Source organism: Cervus canadensis, chromosome 6 (genome assembly GCF_019320065.1).
Source record: "Cervus canadensis isolate Bull #8, Minnesota chromosome 6, ASM1932006v1, whole genome shotgun sequence".
NCBI lineage: Eukaryota > Metazoa > Chordata > Mammalia > Artiodactyla > Cervidae > Cervus > Cervus canadensis.
The window spans coordinates 42,105,201-42,132,114 of NC_057391.1; the positions used below are offsets into that span (position 1 = coordinate 42,105,201).

The 26,914-nt window shown below is 39.4% G+C and overlaps 1 protein-coding gene and 1 non-coding gene across 3 annotated transcripts in view; both read right to left on the reverse strand.

Moving 5' to 3' along the window:
* Positions 1-26,914, reverse strand: part of TRIP4 (thyroid hormone receptor interactor 4) — a 48,645-nt gene that overhangs the window by 4,435 nt on the left and 17,296 nt on the right. For both annotated transcript variants that reach the window (XM_043471695.1, XM_043471694.1), the window contains exons 9-12: positions 22,801-22,988; positions 19,061-19,185; positions 17,951-18,042; positions 2,043-2,148 (exon numbers count right to left, since the gene is read on the reverse strand). In XM_043471695.1, coding sequence (XP_043327630.1) covers positions 2,043-2,148; positions 17,951-18,042; positions 19,061-19,185; positions 22,801-22,988 — 511 coding nt within the window. The remainder of the gene's footprint in view (positions 1-2,042; positions 2,149-17,950; positions 18,043-19,060; positions 19,186-22,800; positions 22,989-26,914) is intronic.
* Positions 12,152-12,224, reverse strand: TRNAW-CCA. Its single transcript has one exon. It is a non-coding gene; the product is annotated as a tRNA-Trp (tRNA).

Below are 26,914 nucleotides of genomic sequence, written 5' to 3' on the forward strand. Positions count from 1 at the left end.
ACTCCTCCCCCTATTAAACCTTGTGGATAAAAACCAAGGTCATATATGTGCTGAAGGTGAGTCTCTGAGATGAGAAAGTGCTGAAGTAAAACATTTCAGAGAAATATATAAAGTCTGTTTACACAGAACATTTTCTCACAAGAGTTTAAGCGGCAGATGAGAACCAAGATAGGGAGGAAGCTCTGAAAAGGTAACTGGAGCTAAAGATCAAATAGCAGTGGGTCTGGGAGAGAAGCCTGACTACCAGTGTTGCCCTCAGGGCCTAAGGGAACACCAGAGTAGGAAGGGGTATAATTTCACAACTTAAAAAGGAGAAAAAAAGGAAGATTTAAATCCTAAATAGTTAAGAAGAAGGAAAAAGAATTTCCAGGGCCACTTGGGTAACAGTGCAGGTAAAGTATGAAGTAAATAATTTGTGTAAGTCGAGGGCAACTTATGTTCAGATTTTCTGACTTGCAGGAAATCTCAAGAATATATTTCATAAATCATCAGAGTTGCCTGAATTTTGCAGTGAATATACATTCACCTAAATTCATACTCCAAGCATTTCATTTTGTGCCCAAAAGCAGTATTATCCATTGTATAGTCAGCTAACAAGAGCATTACTATTACCTGAGGGCCCAGGAATCTGTGTTTTAATAGCTCTGTAGGTGATTTTTATTTACACTACCCTCTGAGAATTACTTCTCCATAGAATAGATTTATGAAATAGTTGGTCCCCAGGCACAAAGTTTTTCCAGTAGTCATGTATGGATGTGAGAGTTGGACTACAAAGAAAGCTGAGTGCCGAAGAATTGATGCTTTTGAACTGTGGTGTTGGAGAAGACTCTTGAGAGTCCCTTGGACTGCAAGGAGATCCAACTAGTCCATCCTAAAGGAGATCAGTCCTGGGTGTCCATTGGAAGGACTGATGTTAAAGCTGAAACTTCAATATTTTGGCCACCTGATGCGAAGAGCTGACTCATTTGAAAAGACCCTGATACTGGGAAAGACTGAAGGCAGGAGGAGAAGGGGATGATAGAGGATGAGATGGTTGGATGGCATCATGACTCAATGGACATGAGTTTGGGTAAACTCTGGGAGCTGGTGATGGACAGGGAGGCCTGGTGTGTGCTGCGGTTCATGGGGTCGCAAAGAGTCAGACACGACTGAGCGACTGAACTGAACTGAGGCACCAGGTGAGGTAGCCCTGTGCACAGCTGACAATGATGCATGCCTTGGGAGCATCCAATTCACACAATGGGAAAGCAATGTCACAAAGGACAGAACAATAACTGACATAAGCAAGCAAATGGGAGAGCTGTTCATGTTGTGTTTAAAAGTAAGAAAGAGAGAGAGGACACCACTCTGTGTTTCCTGAGATTGCTTGGAGATAGAAGAACCTGCTGTATGACTAAACAGAGAAGTTGGGAGTTGAAGACGGGGTGGAAGTGGAAAGAATAAAGTCATAAGCACTTCCTAAAAAGTGAACATGCAGAGGGTACTATGGTCACAAACACATAAAAGCAAACATTACCGAAAAGAAAACCATCAAGAAGTTTCAAAAAGAGGATGAAAAGCAAGAGAGCTAGAGCAGACCTCTGGGACCAGCAATCAAAGCAATAGTGGGAAGTGGACCTCCAAAGAGTTAAGTCTTATTCTTGAATTGAATACTGAGGAACAACGGATAAGAACAGTACAGTGGGGCAAATGTACTCTTTTTGGCTTACAAATATTTATTTTAAAGGTAATGGGGTCCTAACTGGAAGTTTAGAGTGATTCACTCATATACCAATAATTGTGGATCAAGGTATGATTCAGAAAGGCTATACTGTAGTTAACCTAACATTAATGTTATTGATAAAAAGAATTTTTTAATTAACGGTAACTCTAATATTAAACAGTTGATTAACAATGTTGTGTTAGTTTCAGGAATATGATAAATAGAATTTTTCTAATCCTTCAAGTATTTGAGATGATATGGAACAGGATAAAAAGAGAAAAAAATTTTAAGTTAAAAGGTAAAAAGAAAAAAAAATAGACCATCGACACTTGTGACTTACAGATTTTTGGATTTCCTTTAATAGGAAACTTCACAATCATTTCCTGGGGATTTGTGCAGATGAAAACAAATGGAGAATCAGATTCTTCTTGACTCATGTCTGGATACTGCAAAATATAAAAATAAAAAGTTCAGGCTAGTTGGGACAAACTTTGAATTTCAAGGAGATCAAAGGATGTCCCAGAATCCACCTCAACATTCTGACGGTAGTACTCTCCATTACATAGCCAGGTAAAGACGATAATGCTTAATAAACAAGAACAAACCTTCCACTTTCCCCCAAGCTTTCCTATACAGTCTTTTGCCCACCATTTGTGACTTCCTGTAATGGAAACAACTTCTTAAAAACAGATGTTTGACATCTTTCCAGAGAATCAAAACTGACTAATCTTTCAATATAAGCAACTGTGAACTGGGAGATTCAGAGGTCTCCTTTAGGAACATCAGGCACCCACCTCCAGATTCAGCTCAAGTGAACCGCTGGAAGGTTTAAGAAAAATAGAACATTTGTGGAAATTCTGCCAGAAACCATCAACAGGGCACTTCTCTCACTAAAGGGAAGGAAGATGATTCATTCTGAAAGCTATGAACATGCCAAAGTTGTTTTGCTGGATGCATTCCAGACTCACTTAGGGTGAAAAGGTAACGGTACAGCAATTCTGAAAACAATTTAGAAGCCTCCTTTGGATTTCCTATCACAAAACGAATCTGTGTGAATACTTAGGACTTTTATTCCTTCTGCAAAGACAGACACAGAACCTAGAGTAAGAATATCTGGCCACACAATCACAACTTAAGCAACAAGTGGGTGTTGGCAGAAAAGTGCTCTCCAGCAATGTGCAACTGACTTGGTATTTCAACATTTCCTATCTTGGGATGTCTTGTGTTTAGTATGTTCGATAAATACGACTCTAAAGCCGACTATGGCCATGGGTCAGACTTCAATACCAAAGCAGCCTTTCTCCTAGTAACGAGAAAGTGTGAAATTATTTTCCACTCTTATTTACCTGCTAAGATGTATCCCGTAAAGATCTAAGGCTCTAGAGTAAAAATGGACGTTTCAGTGAAATAAGGAAGAAAATTCAAATGTCGGGACTTCCCTGGTGGTCCAGTGGTTAAGAATCCGCCTGCTTATGCAGAGGACACAAGTTCAATTCCTGGGAAGATTCCACATGTTGTGAGGCAACTAAGCCATTGAGCCACAATTACTGAGACTGTGTACCTTAGAGTCTACGCGCTGCAACGAGAGAAGTGACCATGAAGTGAAGCCCATGCAAGGCAACTAGAGAGTAGCCCCCACTCGCTGCAACTAGAGAAAATCCTCACACAGCAACCAAGGCCCAGAGCAGTCAATAAATACATAAAATGCATTTAAAAAAAATGAAGATGGAAGGAGAAACTTTCTTTTTTCCTTACCCTTTGGATCTTTAGCAGTCAAAGAAAAGTGGGGCCCAGCTGTTATTGTTGAGGTGTTTTGGCACAAATAAAACAAGAGGCTGGCATCAAGATCTTTAAACCTAATTCTACAGAGGCCAAAGTAGCAACAGTCACAATTCATATCTCTTCGATTTTCCTTCTCTCTCTTCTCTGTGTCTCAGAGAGTGCTGAGGCAGAGGACAAACCTGCCAGGACTTTACAGCTCTGCTTTTCCAAAACGACAAGCCATTTCACTCCTCTTTCTTCCTCATCAATAAATGTTCCCTCTCTACTGGATCAATCCCGTTAACAAACACACTTTCTATAATGTCTGTCATAAAACAAAAGCTCCCCAGATCCCACATTCTCCTTCTGCTACTGCCCCATTTTCAGGTTCTCCTCACAACAAAATTCATTAAAAGATTATCTATACACTTTGCCTCAAATTCCTTTATTTTTTCTTGAAGTCACTATAAAGAGGCTTTTCTTCCATCATTCCACCAGAACGGTTCTTCCAAAGGTCATCTTTCATTTCCATGCTGCCAAATAAATTCTACTTCTAGGTATATACTCAAAAGAATTGAAAGCAGGGATTCAGATATTTGTACACCAATGTTCAAAAGCAGCATTACTCACAATAGTCAGTAGTTTCCACAATCCAAATGTCTAACAATAGACAGATAAACAAAATATGGCAGATACATACAATGAAATACTATTCAGCCTTTAAAAGGAATGGAATTCTGATACATGCTACACCATGAATGAACCTAGAAAAATTATGCTAAGTAAAATAAACCATACACAAAAGAACAAGTATTCTGAGTCTACTTATGTGAGGTGCTTAGAATAAACAAGTTTGGAAGTTCCCTGGCAGTCCAGTGGTTAGAACTTGGTGCTTTCACTGCTAGCGCCCAGGCTCAATCCCTGATCAGGGAACTAAGATCCTGCAAGCTGAGATGCACAGCCAAAAAAAGAGATAAATTCATAGAGAAAGAAAGTACAACAGAGGTTACTAGGGGCTGGCGGCGGGGTGGGGGATGGGGGGGTGGAAGAAAGAGGAATTCCCATTAAGGTACAAAGTTCCTGTCTGAGATGATGAAAAGTTCTAGACACGGATGGCTGCACAACACTGTGAATATACTTAACACCTCTGAATTGTGTGCTTAAAAATGGTTAAGTTTATATTATGTATATTTACCACAATAAAAAAAAAAAATCAAGGTCCTAGATTTTCTTTCCAAACCTGCTCCTCTCTCATTCATATCCCTTTAAAATAGCTATTCTAATCTTCCCAGTTGTTCGGGTCAAGAACCGCATAACCAACCCTCAGGGAATCCTGTTAACTCTACTTTGGAAAGATACCCAATATCCCACCATTTCTTAAGACCACCATTGCTACTGCCCTGGTCCAGGCCACCACAATGTCTCTCTGGATTACCATACTAACCTCCTAATCGGTCTGTCTATTTTGCCCTTAACGTTCCTCTTGTCTATTCACATCACAGCAGTCCGAGCTATTTTTTAAACATATTCAATATATCGGATTACGTCACTCCAAAGTTTAAAACTCTCCAAAGGCTTTTTGTCTCAGTCAGAATAAAAGTCCTCACTATGACGTACAGGTCCCCAGTATGACCAACAGGTCCCCAGACAATCTGGCCCCCACTTCCTTTCTGATGCCTTCTCCCCCACTTTCTTCTCCAGCTTTTCAGGGTTCCTTGTTCCTGCCTCGGGACATCTGTGCTAGCTTACCCCTCTTCCTGGGATGCTTTCCCTGCTCGGTATCTGCCTGGTTTCCTCTATCTTTCTTCAGAACTTTGTTTAAATGTCAACTTCGTAGTGGGTCTTCCAGCACTCTTAGCCCCCATCTCTTTATTTTTTTTCTACAGCACTTATCATCATAAATGGCAACCCACTCCAGTATTCTTGCCTGGAAAATCCTATGGACTGAGGCGCCTGGTGGGTTACAGTCCATGGAGTCACAAGAGTTGGACATGACTTAGTGACTAAACCACCACCAATTCACTTATTTAAACTTTTAAAATTTGGACTTTCCTTACTAGGATAAAAGCTCCAAGAAGGCAAGGATCTTTGTTTTGCTTACTCCTTAGCACCTGGAATCATGCCTGGCACATGATAGGCAATCAATAAATATTTGTTGGATGAAAAAAAAACAAAAAAAATTACCAACCTGTGCTTTTAGGTTATCTTAACCATGTTAAATACATACATGCTGGGAACTGGACACTCTTAGGACTAAACTCTGGCTAAAAGCAGGCGCTAGTCTATAATCTGTTATTCCTCAAGCTAAATTAGAACTTTTGTGTCTTGGGAAGTAGCCAGTAAGGCCCTGTGTTTAACAAAAACTACCCTGACATATATTAACAGAGTCAGAAAATGTCAAATAATGGGGAAAATGATGGATACATGAAATTATAGAACAAGTGGTTCTCTGGACCCATTCATGCCTTCTAATAAACACTCCCAATTGAATCTAAATCCAAGTTTCATGTGAATATTCCTGTTCCCAAGCTCTATCACTAAACTTCAGGAGGCTTACAAGAAACAGAGCTGAAGAGCAAAGAAGCCTACGGGAATAAAGAAAAGTAAGGCCTATGTGTTGGAAGAAGGGATTATTTTTTATGGTAAAATGCATTAAAGCAAAGGCAGCTTGGCAGAACCTGCACCTGCAGAAATGTATAATCTCTGAAACTGGGTCTCGGACACTAAGAGACCACATTAAATACCAAAAAGTCAGAGACTTGCAAGGAAGAGGGTTTTGGTTTGAGAGTCAAAAGACTAAATAAAATGCAGCTGACCTAGAGAAAGAGTAAATTAAGAAAAAGAAGGTTCATATTTGTGAAGAACGTAAATAAACTCTCAATGTCATATCCAATTTAGAGAGGATATTAGATTAAGGGTCATTGAGATAGTGCAATAGACAGGATACGGAATGAGGGTGATAAGACCAAGCAATTCAAAGCAACCATTTACATTCAGTAACAGACTCCTCAGGACGCCGCTGCTGTTCCTGCCTTCACCAACATGACTCCTATCACCTGGTTTCCAGCCTGAGGAGCGGGGGAGGTGGGCTTACTCTTCTTTCATGCCTCATAAGTTTCATAGCTGTCTAACATAACAGGTAATTAACTACTAAACAGCCGTTTTCTTCTCCTCTCCAGAGGGAAACTGTTCACCAGCCATCTAGAAAACATTTCTCTTGCCATTTTCATAAGAGAAAAAAAAAAAAAGTTTAGTGGCTCTTGGCAACCACTACAGTCTCGGAGCCAAGTGGGCATTTTCACCAACTCCATAAGCCTCCATTTAATCCTTGTACTGAAATGATCAGAAAGTCCTACACGATGTCACTCTTCCCAACAAATCCCCAGATGACCCACATGTAAATCTCACACCTGTCTCCAAGGACTAACAGCTAAAGGAAACAGTTAAGAAGAAACTCATTGACAAAGAACGTATGTTTGCTAGAGGTTTTCTTGGTTTGAACTTTGGGGAACTAGATAGGACATAAAATCAGGCTCTGAAATCTAGTTAGCTGAAAACCAACTCCAAGAAGATTGAGGTGATAATACTCAGAAAGAGAGAAGGAAATGAGTCTGATAAAAAGACCACAAGCACAACAGATCCAAAGAAGCATATCCTGAAAGCAACTGTGTTCTCTGATAAACAGCCCTCATTAAAAAAAAAGAAAAAGTTGTTCTCATTTTTCTTCAAAGCAATTCAAGGTGTTCACAGGATAAGTAGTACTCTGGACCCCACCGTACTGGAGGATAAGCGTTTTCTCACGTCAGAGTTAATGTATTGATCATGATACTTTGATGAGATGACTACTGCATATTTGACTGGAGTTGGATAAAGATCATGCCAACTGTCCCTAAGTGGGACAGCTGAACTCATGTACCAGTACCCAATGCAAATCATGTGCCTAACACCAAATACAAGGGGTTCCAGCTCAATGCCAGAGAGACCATTCACATTTGCGCCAAATGGGAGGAACAAGGATAGGTGATATTCAGCTTGGAGTCTTTCAGATACTTGTGGAAGATGATCTGGCTGAAGCCACACAGTACTGGCACCCTGGTCCCTTCCTTGTTTGTTGTTTAGTCACTAAGTCGTGTCCAACTCTTTGCAACCTGAAGCCCGTCAGGTCCCTCTGTCCATGAGATTCTCCACACAAGAATACTGGAGTGGGTTGCCATTAAAATTCCCAGTCTGACTTTCTGTGCCCTTGTGAATCCTATCTATACTGGAACCTCTACACACAAGAGAACCGAAGGACTTATGTTTTTTCTAAAATTAACCTCATGGCTTTTCTGCCCTGATTCTTCAAGACCAAAATGAAAATCATCCATTCGTAACAATTACTGTTGGTCTTAATTTTCATAGAGCAGGCTTTCACTCTAACTAGTAAGAACCAAAAGAAAATTGCTCTTAATCCCAAATGGCTCAGTGGTAAAGAATCCACCTACCAAGGTTCAATCCCTGGGTCAGGAAGATCCCCTGACCCAGGAGGAGGAAATGGCAACCCACTCCAGTATTCTTGCCTGGAAAATGCCATGGATGAAGGCATGAAATCCCATAGACAGAGGAGCCTGGCAGGCTACAGTCTGTGGGGTTGCAAAGAGTCAGAAATGACTGAGTGTGCATGCAAAGATACTACATTGTAAGGCCCTTAACCATTCAAATCTACCCTAATATCTCAGAATGCTAGGACTCCTCTTGTTTTAAGGGCTCTGCTGACTTCATATTTTTATCTCCCAATGGCTGGTCTGACTCAGCTGAGAACAACTCCTGAAGCAGAATTCACAGAATCCTTTGACATGAGTTGACATATCAAGGTAAGATCATTATCAAGTGATACAGTGTTATTAACAGCAACAATACCCCTTTATCAAATAAGGGAGTTTTGTCTTTCAGAACAAAAGAGATTAAAATATTTTAAACAGTCCAAATGAAAAATCACAAAGTGATTTCTGTATGGCTCTAAATTTTTGTACTACCGATTTTTGTATTACGTGCACAGATCACATACTACAGAACCTCTCTCCTTCACTGCTACAATACAGGTTTTCTTTGCTACAGCTCCTTTATTTTAAAAAGGTGTTTTCCAGGACTTCCTTGGTGGTTCAGTGGACAAGACTTCATGCTCCCAATGCAGTGGGCCTGAGTTCGATTCCTAATCAGGGAACTAAGATCTCACATAAAGCAGCTAAGCCCATGCACTCTAGAAAAGCCTGGGCGCTGCAACAAAAACCCAGCACAGCTAAAATATATCATAAAAATTAAATAAATAAAAAGTCATTTTCCTTAAAAGAAAATTCTTTTCTTCTGTACACTTCCCTGGTGGCTCAGAGGTTAAAGCGTCTGTCTGCAATGCGGGAGACCTGGGTTCAATCCCTGGGTCGGGAAGATCCCCTGGAGAAGGAAATGGTAACTCATTCCAGTACTCTTGCCTGGAAAATGCCATGGATGAAGGCGCCTGGTAAGCTAGAGTCAATGGGATCGCAAATAGTCATACACGACTGAGCAACTTCACTTCTCATGTATAACCCATGCAGACTAATGGTACTACCATTTACCCCTCACCATAGCCAGAAACCAAAATCTAACCCGGACTTCTTTCTCTCACCCTTCACAGCCAATCAAATCACCAAGTCCTATACACTTTATCTTTTAAACATTCCAATCATCTGGTCCTTTCTTTCCAACTTGACAGCTAGAGCATTGCTGCCGGCCTCCATCTTGCCTCCACCTGGAAAATCATGATAATTTCCTAAATTATCTACTTGTTTTCAGCTTGCCCCATCTAGTCCATTCCTTCCTACTTCTGTCAAAACAATTCTTCTAAAGTGCCTTCAGAATACTAAATTCTCTCACATGGCATTTAAGGCTTCTCATTTACCAACCAATACCTGCCCCTCAATTTATTGTTATCACCGTTAAGTGAACACCTACCATACACCAGGCTATATGCTAGGACACTGGAGATAACAAGGTTAGATACCTATGGTGATCTAAAGGAACTACATGTGAATATATAATTATAGGGAGGAAAACAAAGGTTAAAGATGTAAATAGAAATATGAACACAGGAGCCCAGAGAAGGATGTAATTAATCCTGTCAGGGAGGAGGTAGGCTGAGGTCAGGAAAGACTCTACAGGAGGCAATGAACAAAGCACTCTTCACTCTTTCAAAGAATGAACAGAACTCTCATGGTGGACATAAGCATGAAGATACAGGATGGTATGTGAGGAAGATATAAATTCTGCTCTCTTCAAGGATCACCTTTTTTAGATTTCTTAACCCTCCCCCCTGTCTCCAGTCAAGGTGAGTTGGGAGTTAGATCTCCTCCTTTATGTATTCCTTTGGGCATATGATAATTATCATGGTTGGGTTTTCTTGTCACAGTCTCTTGCAGCAGCTTTAAAAGATCAAGAGAAGATGGAATATCTTGTTGAAATTCTGGATTCTTAATGTGTACAGTGCCAGGACATGACACAATGGTCAATAAATGTTTGCTGAATGTGTGATTATATAATATTTTGAGCAATAAAACTTAAATTAGAAGATAATTTGCCTCTTGGTTCATACAGTATACTCGGTAACAAATTAAGAAGCCTTTCAACAGACTGAAGAAAGACAGCAAGATTGTAAAGTTACAGCATATTCCTTCTAGATCAAACAGACTGCTTTCTCTCTAGCCTGGGTAGTGGTGGTGGTGGTGTTGCTGCTCAGTTGCAAGTCATGTCTGACTCTTTAGACCCCATGGACTGTAGCCCACCAGGCTTCTCCATCAATTGGATTTCTCAGGCAAGAATACTGGAGTGGACTGCCATTTCTTTCTCTGGGGGAATCCTCCCAACCCAAGAATCAAATTTGCACCTCTTGCATTGGCAGGTGGACTCTTTACCACTGAGCCGCCAGGGAAGTCTGAGTTTACTTACAGGTAAAATGAAGGTGTCACATTAAGTGACTGAATCTACCTGCATAAAACCTTGCATTTGTCCCCACCCCCTTTGTCTAATTCCACAGGCATTTCCTAGAAGATCTGTTTTAAGAATTTTTTTCTATTTTTGGATGTGGACCACTTTTAAAAGTCTTCATTGAATTTGTTACAATACTGTTTCTGTTTTATGTTTTTTCGCCGAGAGGCATGTGGGATCTTAGTTTCCTGACCAGGGATCGAACCTGTACCCCTTGCACTGGAATGCAAAGTCTTAACCAATGGACTGCCAGGAAAGTCTCTAGAACAGATTTTAAAAATACATCCAACCTGGATGACAACAGCCTTCTCACTAGACTTCCTACTTTCAGTCTCTTCACAATTCATCTTCCACATTGCTGCCATATTCATTTTCTGGCTCCAATGATTTTCAAAACATCCCTTCCCATCCCACGACTGACTAGAGAGAAAACTCTAACCTCTGCAGCCTATCCTCAAAGTTATCTACCATCTGACCACAGCATAGATTTCCATTCAACAAACTGGTTGCTATTATTCTCCACACAGGCTCATGACTTCTCACCTCTCATTACTCTCTCCTTAGAATATGCTTTTCTACCTGTAAGTAGGAAGACTTAAACAGAAACTCCAATTCTACCATTTACTGATTGACAGTACACAGGTTGTTTTAACCTTGAGTCTTAAGTTCTCTCATCTCTAAAAGAGGGGTAATGATACCTTTTTTGGTATCAAGTTGTTATGAGGATTAGAAAATAACATACTAGGTTGGGCACATAATAACTAATCAAAAAGTGACAGTTTTTATTATTACTACGCTTCAAGGCTAATTCAAAAGCCACAATCCTAAGATGTTCAATATTGCTAATAATTAGAGAAATGCAAGTCAAAACTGTAATGAGCCACGATCTTACACCGGTCAGAATGGCCATCATTCTGACTACTGTAAACTACAGTCTACAAATAACAAATGCTGGACAAAGTGTGGAGAAAAGAGAATCCTGCTACATTGTTGGTGGGAATTAAGCTGGTGCAGCCACTGTTCAAAACACTAGAGAGGTTCCCCAGAAAACTAAAAACAGAATTATCAGATGATCCAGCAATCCCACTCCTGGGCATACATCCAGACAAAACAATAATTCAAAAAGATATATGCACCCCTATGTTCATAGCAGCACTGTTCACAATAGCCAAGACATGGAAGCAACCTGTGTCCATCAACAAATGAGTGAATAAAGAAAATGTACTATACATATACACACAAATTATATATATATAATTGTATATACATATACAATGGAATGCTACTCAGCCATAAAGAGTAAAATAATGCCAATTACAGCAACATGGATGCAACAAGAGATTATTGCATTAAGTGAAGTAAGTCAGAAAGAGAAAGACAAATACCATAGGATATCACTTACATGTGGAACCTAAAGTGAGTCACTCTGGAGAAGGAAATGGCAGCCCGCTCCAGTGTTCCTGCCTGGAGAATCCCATGGACAGAGCAGCCTGGCGGGCTGCAGACCATGGAGTCACACGAGTGGGACAGGACTGAGTGCCTAACCCACCACCACCACACCACAGTGAGTCACTCAGTCTCGCCTGACTCTCTGCAACCCCACGGACTGCAGCCCACAAGGCTCCTCGGTCCATGGGATTCTCCAGGCAAGGATACAGGGGCAGTTTGCTATTTCCTTCTCTAGGGCATCTTCCTGACCCAGGGATCGAACCCGGGTCTCCTGCACTGGAGGCAGATTCTCTACCGACTGAGCTACCAGGGATTACTTGTGGAACCTAAAATATGCCACAAATGAACCTATCTACAAAGCAGACACACAGACATATTTGTGGTTGCCAAAGGGGAAGGAGGGTGGAGGGTGTATGGACTGGAAGTTTGGGGTTAGTAGACACAAACTATTACATACAGAATGAATAAACAACAAGGTCCTAATGTATAGCAAAGCAAACTGTATTTAAGATCCTGGCATAAGCCACAATGAAAAAGAATATATGTGTTAACTGAGTCACTCTGCTATACAGCCAAAATTAATACATCACAAATCAACTATTCTTCAATAAAAATAAATATATAAATGGCCAGTAAATACTTGAAAAGATGATTGTATGCTTGTATTTAACCGCTCAGTTGTGTCTGACTCTTTGCAACCCCACCGACTGCAGCCCACCAGGCTCCTCTGTGTATGGGGATTCACCAGGCAAGAATACTGGAGTGGGTTGCCATGTCCTTCTCCAGGGGATCTTCCCAACCCAGGGATCAAACTCAGGTCTCTCGCATTGCACGTGGATTCTTTACCAAAAATGTCACAAAATGGTCAGGAAGACTGAATGAAAATAACAAAGTATGGTTTTCACCCACTTTATTAGCAGACATTAAACTGACTATTAATAATCAGTTTTGATAAGGTGTTGGTATAGGAAAGACTCAGACCATTGGCAGAATTTTAAATTAGATTTTTCTTTAAGAGTGGTAACTTAAAAAAGAATGGTAACTTAGCAGTTTGTAACAACTTCTAAATGTATGTACCTCAGACTCTAAGTTCTACTTCTCAGAGTTTATCCTGAAGAAATACTGAGTCCCCATGGGGAAATCTAAAAAGCCACATTCCTAATAAAGTCCTCCTCCCAGCTGGAAGCAACCTCTCTCTCCTTTAAATTCCTCAGAGGCAGTCTTTACTTCCCTTAAGACAGTTCTCTTTGCTTTCTATTTTGTTGTTTGGTTGTTTACAAACCTGGTTGTAGATATATCTTACCTACCTGGTGCTCTTTCAAACATTCTGAGAACAGAACCCACGGCTGATTCACCTTTTTGTTTCTCTTAGTGCCTAAAACAAAGGCACTCAAGCATTGATTAATATATAAATAATAAAGAAAATCTTAAGAATTATTTGTTCATTTTCAGATGAAAAGATACACATTAAAGAATTCATATAAATGCACAGAAAAGTGTTCATATCCCCTTCTTCTCTTCAGGGTAAGTACAACAGGAAGCATAATGCTTCCTGGATTATTTTAAAATGTACATGGTTGTCCTCACCTCATCAAGTGGGCACTTGATACCCAGGTTGCAAACAACTCAAAGACAGTCTGTTCTGACCTAGAAACTCACGGAAATGTTCTAGTCTTCATGAGAACTCTGAAAATACATTCCCTGTCTCCCTCAAGTGAGTTGAGATCTTAAAAAATTGCCTAGGGCTGACTGGGCTAGTCGTTGCAGACACAGTTCCCCTCTTTGTTGGGGCTCAGAGGCAGCCCTCAAGATGCCTTAGAAACCATACATTCTAAGGCCTATGAACTGGCAGCTATTCTTAGTAAAACAGAGAAAACACTTTCACATAATTTAAAAGGGAATTTGAGGATTCTGCATTTTTCAATGCCAATGCCTGGTCTGAATATTGACTACTATTTAATTTTTCACCTCTCAAGTTGTACAGACAATCCTTTGGTGATAGAAGCTGATGGTTTCCACACATGAAGTGATATATGCAATCTTCCTGAAGATCTGTATCATATGGATACTCTTACAGAAAATGGAACAAGTAAGACTCTCTTCCCCATTGGAAAACAGTACTTACTTTGCTGATGTCAATTTGTAGGAACCCAGCAGTAGAACTGGTCCAGCATTAATCTTTAAATACAGGATCTTGGCTCTTACAAAAGCCGTAAGATCAAATGGACTGAAAAGCCAGTAAGCTAGCAGGAAAGGAACGGATTCAGTATAGAAGTAGAATAATCAATGACCTCAGAGATTTCAGACAAATCAGATTTTCTATTGAAGGCAGAGATATAAATAGCACAAACACAACACAGACACAGAGAAACAAAAGCCTCCAACTCAACTTTCTGTTTGAAAACTTGTTAGGTCTAGAGAACTGTTCAAACCACAGCTGCTAATGGTTATGGATTTGGCAATCAAAATGTCTTTGTTAAAAAAGAAAAAAAAAACGTTTTAACTGCCTTACTATTGAGGTTACAAACCACAGCCTTGATGCATTGTTGCAGTCAACATCCTCCCTGCTGTTTTTGAGAGCTTACATCTGCTGCTGGCAGATAAAACCCTGGCGAGGCATGGGCTGCTTCCAGGGGAATACAGAAGAAGTCTTAACTAGACTGCTCTCACCTACCTTTCTTTCCTGAGTTGAGGCTACAGCCTTTTCTGCATTGCTCCTAACTTGTTTAGGTTGATCCGTGGCCATTACTCAAGACGACCGAGAATCTAGCAGGCTTTTTTCCTGGCACACATCAGCCATGCCAGCCATACTACTTTTAGAAGATAAAAGGAAGACGAGTTCTTAGCTCAGGGGAAAGCATTTTAAGCACATATTTTTAAAGCCACTTATAGTGCAGTACACTTGATTTTAAATAATCACCAATAAAACCTTTTCTGTTATTTCTTTTAAGGAACTAAATAATTATACTATGCCCAAAATAGTGTACTTTAACTTATCAAAGAAAGGCCAAGAATGAAAGCTCAGGAAGTAACTTACTGACTTCCTCTGGGGACGGAAAAATTTAGGAACAAGATGGAGAAGTAAAATACAGTCCCAAGTCACACAGGACATTAGTTTCGGTTGAAATAAAAATTACTAGGTCTACACAGGTTTCCAAAGAAAATGCAATTCAGCTTGGTGATGAGGAATGAGTGTGAAGATGCAGAAAGACGACACAGGTCAAGAAACTGTTTCCTGGATTATTGTCCCTCAGTGAGCTGATCTATGAGGACAAAAAAAACCTCAAACGTATTTAGACCAGCACTTACTAACTATATATACAAGATACTGGTATGTAAATACGTGGGGGTGGGAGCAGGTGGGGTTGTGGTCAAAAAGTTATGAGAACACTGTATACTATATTGATCAAATAAATCAGATAATTACTTCAGAGTCATAATGGACACTAGCACATTAAGGGCTCTGAAAAATTCTGCAGCAAACAAACAAACTTATTAAATCCAAAAAAATTTTCCAAATCAGCATAAATTTTCTATGCATCCACAGAAACCCCTTACTCCTCCCCCTTTTTTTTCCCAGAGAAGACCTATGCCATGCAATGGTTTGGGAAATGCTAGAGTTATTATTCCTAAACTCTCAACTCATTCTTGAAAAAATGAGAATAACATTAGTAAAACAGACTAGGCAATCACAATTCTTACATCACAGAACGCTAACTCAAACAGAGACAGGTAGATGACCAAAGGTGCTTCGGACATTTTCCAAAAGACAGCCAAATACCAAAGCTACAATCTCTGAAAGTGCTAAGAGCCTTATCCAATAAATAATCCTCTAAAGGAGCTATTATCAATTCTGGATACATTCATGTGCTACTCTCAAAAACAAGGGGAAAAAAAAAAACCAATGGGGAAAAGCCACAGCAAAGCTGACCATAGGGAAAATAGATATGGGGCTCCTGTTTGATGGAAGTTTCATGGCTTTTAGCATTTGGGGATATTCTAATGTCATACACCTCAGGAAAATTCATGAAGAGTTGCCAGGACCTTCAGCTGGGAACACATGGATCACACACTTCTGGGTGCTGCCCTCATCATCCTCAAGATAAAAGAAAATAAGCTAAAGGAGGGATACTATGCTGACTGAAATAGAAAAATTCTTGAGAAACCAAAAAGATTTATTCTGTTAACTGAGTTTCTAATTTCCATAAACCTTGTGGTACTCAACAGACTAGGATTATAGCCTCCTACCCTTCTCAACACAAATTTGTGGCAGAAAGAAGAGTGGTTAACTGCCTAGAAATTGAATTCATTTGACCTTGAATCAACTGGTGGTCTGCCTGATCAACAAATGAGATAAAAAGGAAGGCCCCTGGCCAAAACCCACCACACACAGGGCCAGATGCGCCTGTGTTCTCTCTCAGAATGCAGCAATCCCATGAAGAAAATATGACATATCAAGTGATATTAAGCTCTTCATAGATATCTAAAACTGTAAAGTCTATATCAACATAAGGGATTTTTACAATTATTATTTTTAGAATGAAAAAAAGGAAAAAGGGAGACTAGGAGAAGAAAGAAGACACTGAAAATAATGGGCAAAACGTACATAGATAGATAGAACAGGCACAAGAGTGTGGAAAACAAACGGCCTTCATGTATCTACAGTTTTGCCTAGGTCTAGATCAGGTACTAAGGGCAAAACAAAAGGGTCAGAGTCAAAATTCATACCGAATGAAAGCACTGTACTCACAAAGTAATCAGAAAAGGGCTGAGGAGGCAATCCACAAGAAACTGAAAGACAGAAAACTAGAGGGATCATAACTATTGGCTAAAGCCTGTGAGGAATGAATAGAAAAAAATGAGATGGATGGGAACAGTTTTTTGTTTTTTTAACTTATTTGGCCATCCTACATGGGGTGTAGTTCCCTGACCAGGGATCAAACCCATGCTTTCCATATTGGGAATTTGGAGTCTCAGCCACTGGACCACCAGGAAAGTCCTTGGTTTTTCTTCTTTTTTTAAAGCACTTAATTAATAATGAAAGGCAATTAAGAGTTTCTGAAAAACAAAGAATCAACTGAGAAAATTAACATGAAGAACATATTCTTAAGCACAGTGGTGGAACTCCTACTGCATAACGTAACTGTTTCAAAAAACAGGAAAACCATACTGTAAGACTCTTCAGGCTTTAAGGATGGGACTTTTCCTATTTTGGATTCCTGCTAGTCTGAGTCTTAACGTAAGGCTCTAAATTTCAAAAGTTTTCCAATTAAGCTAAAGTCCTTCAGCTCCCTCTGCTGTTCAGAACTGTACTCTTTGCTTTCTGCTCAGTTGTGTCCGACTCCACAACCCCAGGCTCCTGTCAGAGGATTTCCCAGGCAAAATACTGGAATGGGTTGCCATTTCCTTCTCCAGGGGATCTTGCCAACCCAGGGACCAAACATGCATTTCCTGCATTGGCAGGCAGATTCTTTACCACTGAGCAACCCGGAAATCTTTAGCAATCAAAATAAATAAAAATACATACAAGATGCATATACAAACACAAACACATACCCAAAGATGGCATGGTCCAGGCAATCAAGAGTTCAAACATACAAGTCTTTCATGAATTCTCTAGTCTGGACCAAATGTTTCAGAGTATATAACAAAATCTACCATTTCCACCATCTAACTGAAATAATTCAAGGAATAATAAACAGTTTCTTCCCCAAGAACAGGAAAACTTTATTAAGGAAAAGGACTCTACACTTGTTAGTTAGATGTGCCAGTAGCTTTTTAGGCAGAAATGTACATGTACCAGTCTTCCACATACTAGGAAGCAAAGCATCATCACTATGTTATTGTTTGTTTGTTTGTTTGCTTGCTTCTGCTGTGGTCTTTTCTCTCTCCGTATTTCCTCCTTAGGAGATTCTACTCACATGTCTAAATTCAGTTTCTAGCTCCTTACCATATACAGGATACTCTGAGTTGAGGAATCTACAGGACAGCTATCCTGGCAAATCAAGCATCTGTCCAAAAGAAATATTCTTTACTCACCTGATCCTTAAACTGCTTCTGAGACAAGCAGTCAATTAGGTCCACACAGCCCAGAAGACAGCCTGAGGGATAGTCATTGGGAAATTCCACATCTAAATTAAGAGTAATAGAAGGATTACATAAATTTCCTTCTTTGTGACCCTGGAACTCACAAATCTCTTTTCAATTCTGAATAAATCATTTTCTCATGTTTGTAGACATAAGGAAAACTGTGAAGCTTGTTACCTAGCACAATTGTTTGAATTTTAACAAAAAAGTTGGTTAACTGGCTTAGTCCACTATCCACATCCTAAGCTATAGGAAAATAAGCCTCGAACCACTGAAGTTCAGGGACCCCACAAATTCACTCCAAACACATCAATTCCACTATACTCAACAGGATCAGACTAGAATTTCATAGTGCTGGGTTCTGGAAATTTGAGGTTTCAAGAGAGAAAGTGGTAAAAAACATAAGAGTCAGAATAAAAATTTTAAAGAACCCAGTCATACCAGTCAAAACAAAAAGTTCTTTTTAAGGAAACATGCATTTCCTGATTCCTAAAGCTCGATTTCTTAACTTTTAAAGGTGGTTCTTTATTCTCTCATTTTACCTTCAAAACTACTACATGCATTGAATCAGGGGAAGGAAACCAAGACACCCAATGGTCAGAAGTGTTTTTTAGTATATAAATTGAGAGTGCTTGCAGTGATTCTCAAAACTCACTGCTGAAGTCAACTAACTTTGATCTGTCCAAATCCGATTGCAGATATCTATTTGAGTCACTCCCAATAAAAAGAGGTCTTATTTGTGTTTGTTCTTCCCAATTTAAAGATCCCAGAATTTATAGTAGTTATTTTACTCTCATAATAACAAAAAATGTAGAAAATTAAGACTAGCTGGTTGATTCCCGGCGCTGGAAACTGAGATTTTTCTTTGTCTTGTTTGGGGACTTAATGCTTTGAATAGCTGTTCATGATTTGCCACACACACACACACAAAGTTTAAAGTCCCTTTCAGCCAAAAAAAAAAACCCCAAAAAAGCCACAGGAAGAAGGAAGCGAAAGAGGATGAACGTCAATGACTTCTCTTCACAAAGTAAGACTGAAATTAGAAGAGTATGTGGCTGTTACCTTTTCCACGGAGGAAGAGATAAGTAGTCTGGAGTTCTGAGACTTCTTGTGGAGAGGGTCTTTTTGCTGTGGCTGCTATCCAAAGTCTTCCTCTGTGAGGGGTGTACCAACTTCTGCCCTCCACCCTTAAACAAATATAAATTTAGTGGGAAGAATCTAAATTCTAGTGTCTACTAAAAAAACGTAGTGATGCTTTGGTTCCTAGTATGTGGAGGACTGGTACATGGACATTTCTGCCTAAAAAAACTATTGCCATGATCTAGCTAATAACTGTAGAGTCCTCCTCCCATAGAGGATCTCACATGCTCGAGCTAAGTCACTCAGGCATGTCTGACTCTGCAACCCTGTGGACTGCAGCCCACCAGGGTCCTCTGTCCATGGGATTCTCCAGACAAGAATACTAGAGTGGGTTGCTATTTCACTCTCCAGTAGGATCTCATTAACATATAGCAAATTATCCAGGTGAGCCAAGAGATCTACAGATGATATCTCACCAAGAGGGGTATTTCTGGTAGGAAAAAAAAATTTCTCCTATGATACCTTTTATTTGAATATGAACCCTGTTCCCTAATTTTCCCTTTCATTAGAACAAACACAATTCATCTCTCTCAGTTCCTATTTTTTACCTATCTCTGTAACGCAGAAATGCATCTTTCACCAGCCTTTGGACCTCCACGATCCAAACCTTCTGTTTTCAAAGCATTGGAGTTGTACCACAAAAATTAAAATCCTTGCCTTTGAGTCATAAAAGATTTGTTCATTGTTCTCCAACCTGACAGAAAAATCCTCACCCACACATAACTCCTCAAGAATAGTACTTTCATAGTTACTATTTAAGAGTTTAACTAGATAAAAATGCTATCATCTTTAAATTGCAACCACATTCATTTATATTTTCTAAGTATTTTATAAAGGGTTATATTCTTTGTAGATAATTAAACAACCTGTTAACTAATTTGAAAGAATCTTTAAGTGGAATAACAAAATGCAATCAAGAGAATGTTATAGCTACCTACTTTCTAAGGATTACAAAAAAATGTGTCTCCTTTAGTTTCTACAAGACAAAATAAAGTAGCCTGATAATATAACCCTATTATATTTGCCTTATAATGGGAAACAGAAATTCTCTTATCCTTAGTTTTCTAACACAGATGAATTGGAAGAGTACCAGGCACATGGTGGATACCCAATAAGTGGAGAATGTATCAATATATTTCTTCCCTCTACTCCAAATGATACCAAGGGATACTGGGAAAACAGTCTCACAAATGTGGCAGAACCACCCACTTTGTTTCTGTGGGATTAGTGACTGTGGGTTGGATGCTGTTCATCCTGTTCTTTTCAGTGAGAAAATGTGGATAACACAGATCCAAAATAGGATGAGAGCAATATAAACATTCTGATTCCCTCAGCAAAAAGCAAGCTGTTTCGTATTCTACTTTGGGAAAGGAAGACACCTCAACAGCAGAGAATGGAATGAGAAGAACAGACATCTGAGGGCCCAGGTGCCCTGGAGCAGAAGCAGATTCACATGCACTTGTAATGCCACTACGTACATACATTATGGAACATTTAGGAGGTGAAGCAGGAAAGCCGGACTTTCAAGAAGGGAGAAAAATAGTAACGCACCTTCACGAGGAGGTAAATCACAGCTAACCGTGGAAAACACTAAAGTTGAAATGATTGCTCCTAAATTCTGATAATAATTTTTTTCAAGAAAGCAGAGAAATGACTGAAGCTTACAAAGTAAGAGTGGAAACAGCACTTTGAAAACCAGAACTCTAGTTCCCTATCTGCCACTAACTAGGCTTTGCAATTCAGAGCAAGCTATTGGGTTGGTCAAAATGTTTGTTTGGGTTTTTTTTTTTTTTTTGGCTGCACTGGATCTTTGCTGCAGCGCGCGGGCTCTGCACGGCAGCATGTGGGCTCATCTCTAGCTGCGGTGTGCAGGCTTCTCTTGTTACGCAGCCCAGGCTCTAGAGCGCCCAGGCTTCTTCAGTCGTGGCTCATGGGTTCTCTAGTTGCAGTGCACAGGCTTAGCTGCCTCACGGCATGTGGGATCTTGACCAGCGATAGAACCCACGTCCCTTGCATTGCAAGGTGGACTCTTAACCACTAGACCACCAGGGAAGTCCTCATTCGGGTTTTTCATAACATGTTATGGAAAAATCCAAACACATTTTTTGGTCAATCCAACACTTTACCTTTGCCTGCTTAAATGTTTAAGACTGTAGTAATACTGGATTGAGCTACTTCAACACAGCTACTGTTTTGAAAAGTATAAAATTGTATTTAAATAGAAGGCATTATTATTGTGATGAGTTAGGACAATGCCAGGGATATAAAATTCTAACAGATAAAACAAGAAGGAAAAAATAGGTATTTGTATCCTCACACTCACTGCAGTATTATTTACAACAGCCAAGACATGGAGACAACACAAATGTCCACCAATGGATGGATGAAGATTATTCAGCCATAAAAGAAAACAAAGTCTTGCACTTGCAACAATATGGACCAACCCTGAAAGATTATGCTAAGTCAGACAGAGAAAGATAAATATTTTACAATCTTACTTTACCTGTAGACTCTGAGAAAAGCAAACTCATAAATACAGTGATAGACTGAGTGAAGGCAGTCACAAGATACAAACTTTTAATTATAAGATAAATCCTGGGGATGTAATGTACAGCATAGTGACTGAAGTTAACAATACTGTATTGCATATTTGAAAGTTGCTAAGAAAGTAGGTCTTAAAAGTTCTCATCACAAGAAACAAAAAAATTTGTAACTATGCAAGGTGATGGATTTAACACAAACATATCATGGTGATCATTTTGCAAAATATACATATATATGTAATCATTATGTTGTACACCCTGATGATGTTTTATGTCCATTTTATCTCAATAAAACTGGGAAAACAAGGGAGAATGAACATATAATAGTAAGTGAATGAAGAAAACCATAAACATATATCTACATATTATGACCTCACTATGTAACAATCTGCAAAGGATAAAGAATACAAACAAATACTCCAAAATTATAACAATAGCTGTTCCTAGGCAGTGGAATTATAGATGTTCTTTCTTTTTCTAGCTCCTTTTCTCTATTTATCAATTTTCTGTTTACATTTACAAAAGCAAAGGCAACAGTTGAACTCAAGAGGAAATATATGAAACCACGGAAGAGTAAGCTATCACCATTACTCACATTTACGACTTTACAATACCTCTACTTATCCTCACTACTACTCCCCACTTTTTGTAGAAAAGGAATTTGTGGTAGAACAGCTTCTCAATATGGTTATTCATATTAAAAGATAGATGTATAGATAGAAAAACAAAGTCAAAATTAAGCTAGTGACTTTTAAAAATTAATAAATAGGCATAAGAACTCTGAATTTCAAATAGGATCAAACTATTAAGGTTGCTGAGTGCTATATTACAAACGCAAAGGCAGGAGAAGTTTTCTCAATAAACTTCCTTCCAAAGAAGAAAAAACTTCCATTCTATTCTTTGTTATGACTAAGATCTGTCGTCTTTCTAAACTCGGTTTCTTTTAAGCTATTCAGTTTTAAAAAACAGTCCATAACATGCATGAATACACTGCTTAAAGTTCTATGTGTTGATGAGTATTATAAATCATTGCTAGGCTGGGAAGAAGAATCCCAATCCATCAAGCTAAATCAAATTTACGTAAAATCTTTCACTGTCAAAATTCACTTCTGTCCTTACCTTTTAATCCCTCGGACAAGCAGAGAAGCCCAAGGCTGATGCATAGAGAGGCACCAGCCGCCATCAAAGCCTTCCTGAAATTCTTGGTCCTGGATTCGAAACTGATGCCGACATGAACTGAACTCTAGTCCTGATCCTGCTGGATGCAAAGCCTTCTTCTGTGAGGCTGCACCTGTCTGGTCTATCCACTGTGCAAGAAAGAAATCAAACACACAATTTGTCTAACAAGGGAAAAATCTGGAGTAGGCATACAAAATGAGATGAATTCTAATAATAATGAATCATGCTGGGAATGTTCTCTTAGAAAAAAGTACCCCCACCTCTGTCTGAAACAAAGTCCAAAAAAAATGGAGAAGGTATAAATTCAGTAGAAGTCCCAGGTATGATAACATAGTCCCATCTTGAAGGATGGTTAGATAATGCTAAATTCTCCAAATATAGCTTCCTAATTTCAGCCAGAGCACAACTATCAGACCAAATAACTGGTTTGAAATTATTAACACTTTAAACTTATTAATGATCCATACTGGATTCTGGAAAATTTCCAAATACAGTTCTATCAGCCAAAGGAAGGTTCAACATTTTGGTTCACATGTTCTTCATGTGCTTAAGGAACTGGGTCACATACTGTTACCATGATAAAGCCAAACAGATGCTTTCAGGGGGCAGAGGTTCTGACTATTGGATGTATGAAGTTATTAATATTCTCTTATCCTGCAATGAACAACTTGTCCCCTGAAAGAGAGGATGGAGCACAATGAAACAAGGCTCCCATCAAGTAAAAAGAATACCAAATTGCAGGGTACGGATAATTATAGGAGGCTGGAGAGTCTTGGCAGTAGTTCAGTCAGAGAATGACAAAGGTTAACATTTCTTCCTGAGCAAGAAGACTGAGTGCTCTGAAATTTATTTACAAAAAAAGGGGCTCTGTCAGGATGATGAGGTTCTCAGTTAGTTAACTTATTAATCTTTTATTTAATAATTTATAGGGAAAACAAAAATGTTAGGAGGGTAGAGGCTCTAAGCAATCATTTAACCCCTAAGATTTCAGTTTTCTCAACTGTAAGATGATGGAGTTGGACTAATTGAATCTCTAAGAATCTTTCTGCAATAAAATGACTGTAATTAATTGTGTCATAACTAAAAGAAAAACAAACCATAAACATTTGAGTACTTAATGCAGTATATGTGAAAAGCATATAAAGTAGGAAGACATATAAAATACAAAAAAAGAAAAGGTTCTTGCTTTCAAGGAACTTACAATCCTAGTAAAGGACAGACACTTAAATAACTGTCCACAACATAAGGCATATATGAGTAATTACTACACAGGGATTTAAGTCCGTAAGTGGGAACACAGAAGCACAACTTATCCATTACATGGGAAATAAGTGATTTCATAAAAATGTTGGTATTTGAACAATCCTGTGGTCCAAATTCTCTGGTTCTATCTCTATTACAGTTCTAATTCATATTACCTGTTTTTCTACCCCACAGCTACTGTTCTAAATTAATCTTATTGTCTTTTAATAATACTATTTTAACCCATGAGATAACCCATCTCATCTCCATTTTTAACCTCTAAATAACTCTCTACTGCCCGAGTAACACCAACCTGGGCCCTGATCGTCTTCACACTATGCTAGCTCAATCGTTGTCCTAGCAATTTCTGTGCTTCTGTCTTACTTTTCCCTCCAATCCACTCTCTACACAGGCATGCAAGTCATGCCAGTCTTCTGCTAAAATTCTTCCAAGACTCTTCCCTGTCTGTGTGTGTGTGCTTAGTTAGTCGTGTTCAACTCTTTGCAATCCCACGGATTGTAGCCGGCCAGGCTCCTTGGTCCATGGGGATTCTCCAGGCAAGAATACTGGAGTGGGTTGCCTTGCCTTCCTCCAGGGGATCTTCCCAACTGAACCCAGGTCTCCCGAGTTGCAGGAGGATTCTTTATCATCTGAGCCACCAGGGAAGCCCACTGTCTTCCCTGTCAACTTTAGAATAAAACCAAACTCTTGAGACATAAGGGCTTTCATGATATGTTACCTACTACACTGGAATGAGTAGCATCCCTCTCAAATTTATGTCCCCCCAGAACTTGTGAAATTGACCTTATTTGCAAACAGATGTAATCAAGCTAAGACAGAGTCATACTGGATTAGGGTAAACCCCAAATCCAGTGACTGATACCCTTACAAAAGGAGAGACCAAAAAAAGGATAGAATACCTAGAGACAGAGACATATGGGGAAGAAGTCCACATAAAGGCAGAGGCAGAGAGCAGAGTGATGCAGCCATAAACTAAGGGATGCCCAGGGCCACCAGAACCTCAAAGAAGCAACGAAGCATTCTCCCATGGAACCTTTGGAGGAAGTGGGGCCCTGCCAACACTTTGATTTCAGTGTTGAGAATTGTGAGAGAATAAACTTCTTGTCTTAAGCCAACCAGTTGTGGTCTTTTGTTACAGCTGCCTGGGAAACTAATACACTTACTAGTACAGTTTAATCTCTAAGAATACTTAATTACTTATGGTTCTCCCAACCTACAGTGCTCTCAAGCTGCTGGGAGCCTTTGTACATGTTACACCATCTACCTAAAAGTCCCTCCCCAAATCTGTCTGCTTCTTCATCCCTTAGGTCTCCTCAAACACCATTTCTTTTGTGACTCCTGTGAGTTTATGATCTCTCTCCCAGTGACATGTGTCTATTATAGCAATTATCTTAAGGAACTGAAATTCTTTGTATTCAAACACATCTTCCCATTAAACTTGAAGTCCTTAAAAACCTCAAGGGTTTTTACCTTTTAATTTCCCAGCACTTAGCAAAGAGGGCTTCCCAAGTGGCACAGGGGTGAAGAATCCACCTGCCAATTCAGGAGTAGCAAGAGACTCGGGTTCAATCCCCAGGTTGAGAAGATCCCCTGGAGTAGGAAATGGCAAACTGCTCCAGTATTTTTTGCCTGGAAAATCCCAAGGACAGAGGAGCCTGGCATGCTGCAGTCCATGGGGTTGCAAAAAGTCGGACACAACTGAACATGCATGCGGGCGTTCAGCAAAGAACCTGGCTTATGTACAGTGCTGCATGAGGATCTCCAGTTAAACTGTCTAAACACTGCTTTGATTGCATCTCTCTGCTTAAGAACATTCTATGATTCACATTTACGAAATAAAAATGTGAAAACTTTCTAGCTGAACATTTAACTCTTTAGTGATCTGACTCTACCTACTTAACCCCACTTGTTTTCTATGAAAATTCCTTTTATGAGTACTACATTTGTAGTCTAAATTCACTATTCCCTATATAGTTGATGCTTGAATGATACAGGTTTGAACTATGTGGGTCCACTTATACGTGGGTTTTTTTTTTTCAATAATAAATACTATAGAACTACATGACCCGTAGTTGGTTGTAGATGTGGAACCTACTGTGGATGTGGAACTACTTTACGGAGGGCCAACTATAACTTAAACATGAATTTTTGACTGTGCAGAGGGCCACCACTCCCAATCCTCCCCTACACTGTTCAACTGTGTGTGTGTGTGTTTCCCATGCCTTGTTCCTGTGGTTAATTCTGACTGGACTGTTTTTTCCCCACCATCCCCAAACACCATTTACTTGGATACTTACTTTTAATGAATGCCAGCTTCCCTATAAAAGCCTCTTTTATTCCTCTCAACTGTCTTTCCCTCCTCTGGGTTTCCACTGTACTTATTTATATCTTTATCAACATTAGAACTGCCTATGTCATCTTTTCCACTACTAGTCCGTGAGTTCTTTGAGGACAGAAGCAGTGTCTGGTTGATCACTTACTTATGGGATTACACACATTAGGTGCTCAATGTACTTAATGTCAAAATGTATGACAACAATGGATAAGTGAATTAATGTATTAATTTACAACACAACACTAGGGGACTACCCACATTCTATAAAAGACAAACAAAAAGCATTAACGAAAGGACCATGGGAGTATTTTAAATCTCTATGCGTGTGTGCTTGCTAAGTTGCTTTAGTCGTGTCCGACTCTTTGTAACCCCATGGTCTGTAGCCCATCAGGCTTCTCTGTCCAAGGGATTTTCCAGGCAAGAATACTGGAGTGGATTGCCATGCCTTCTTCCCCG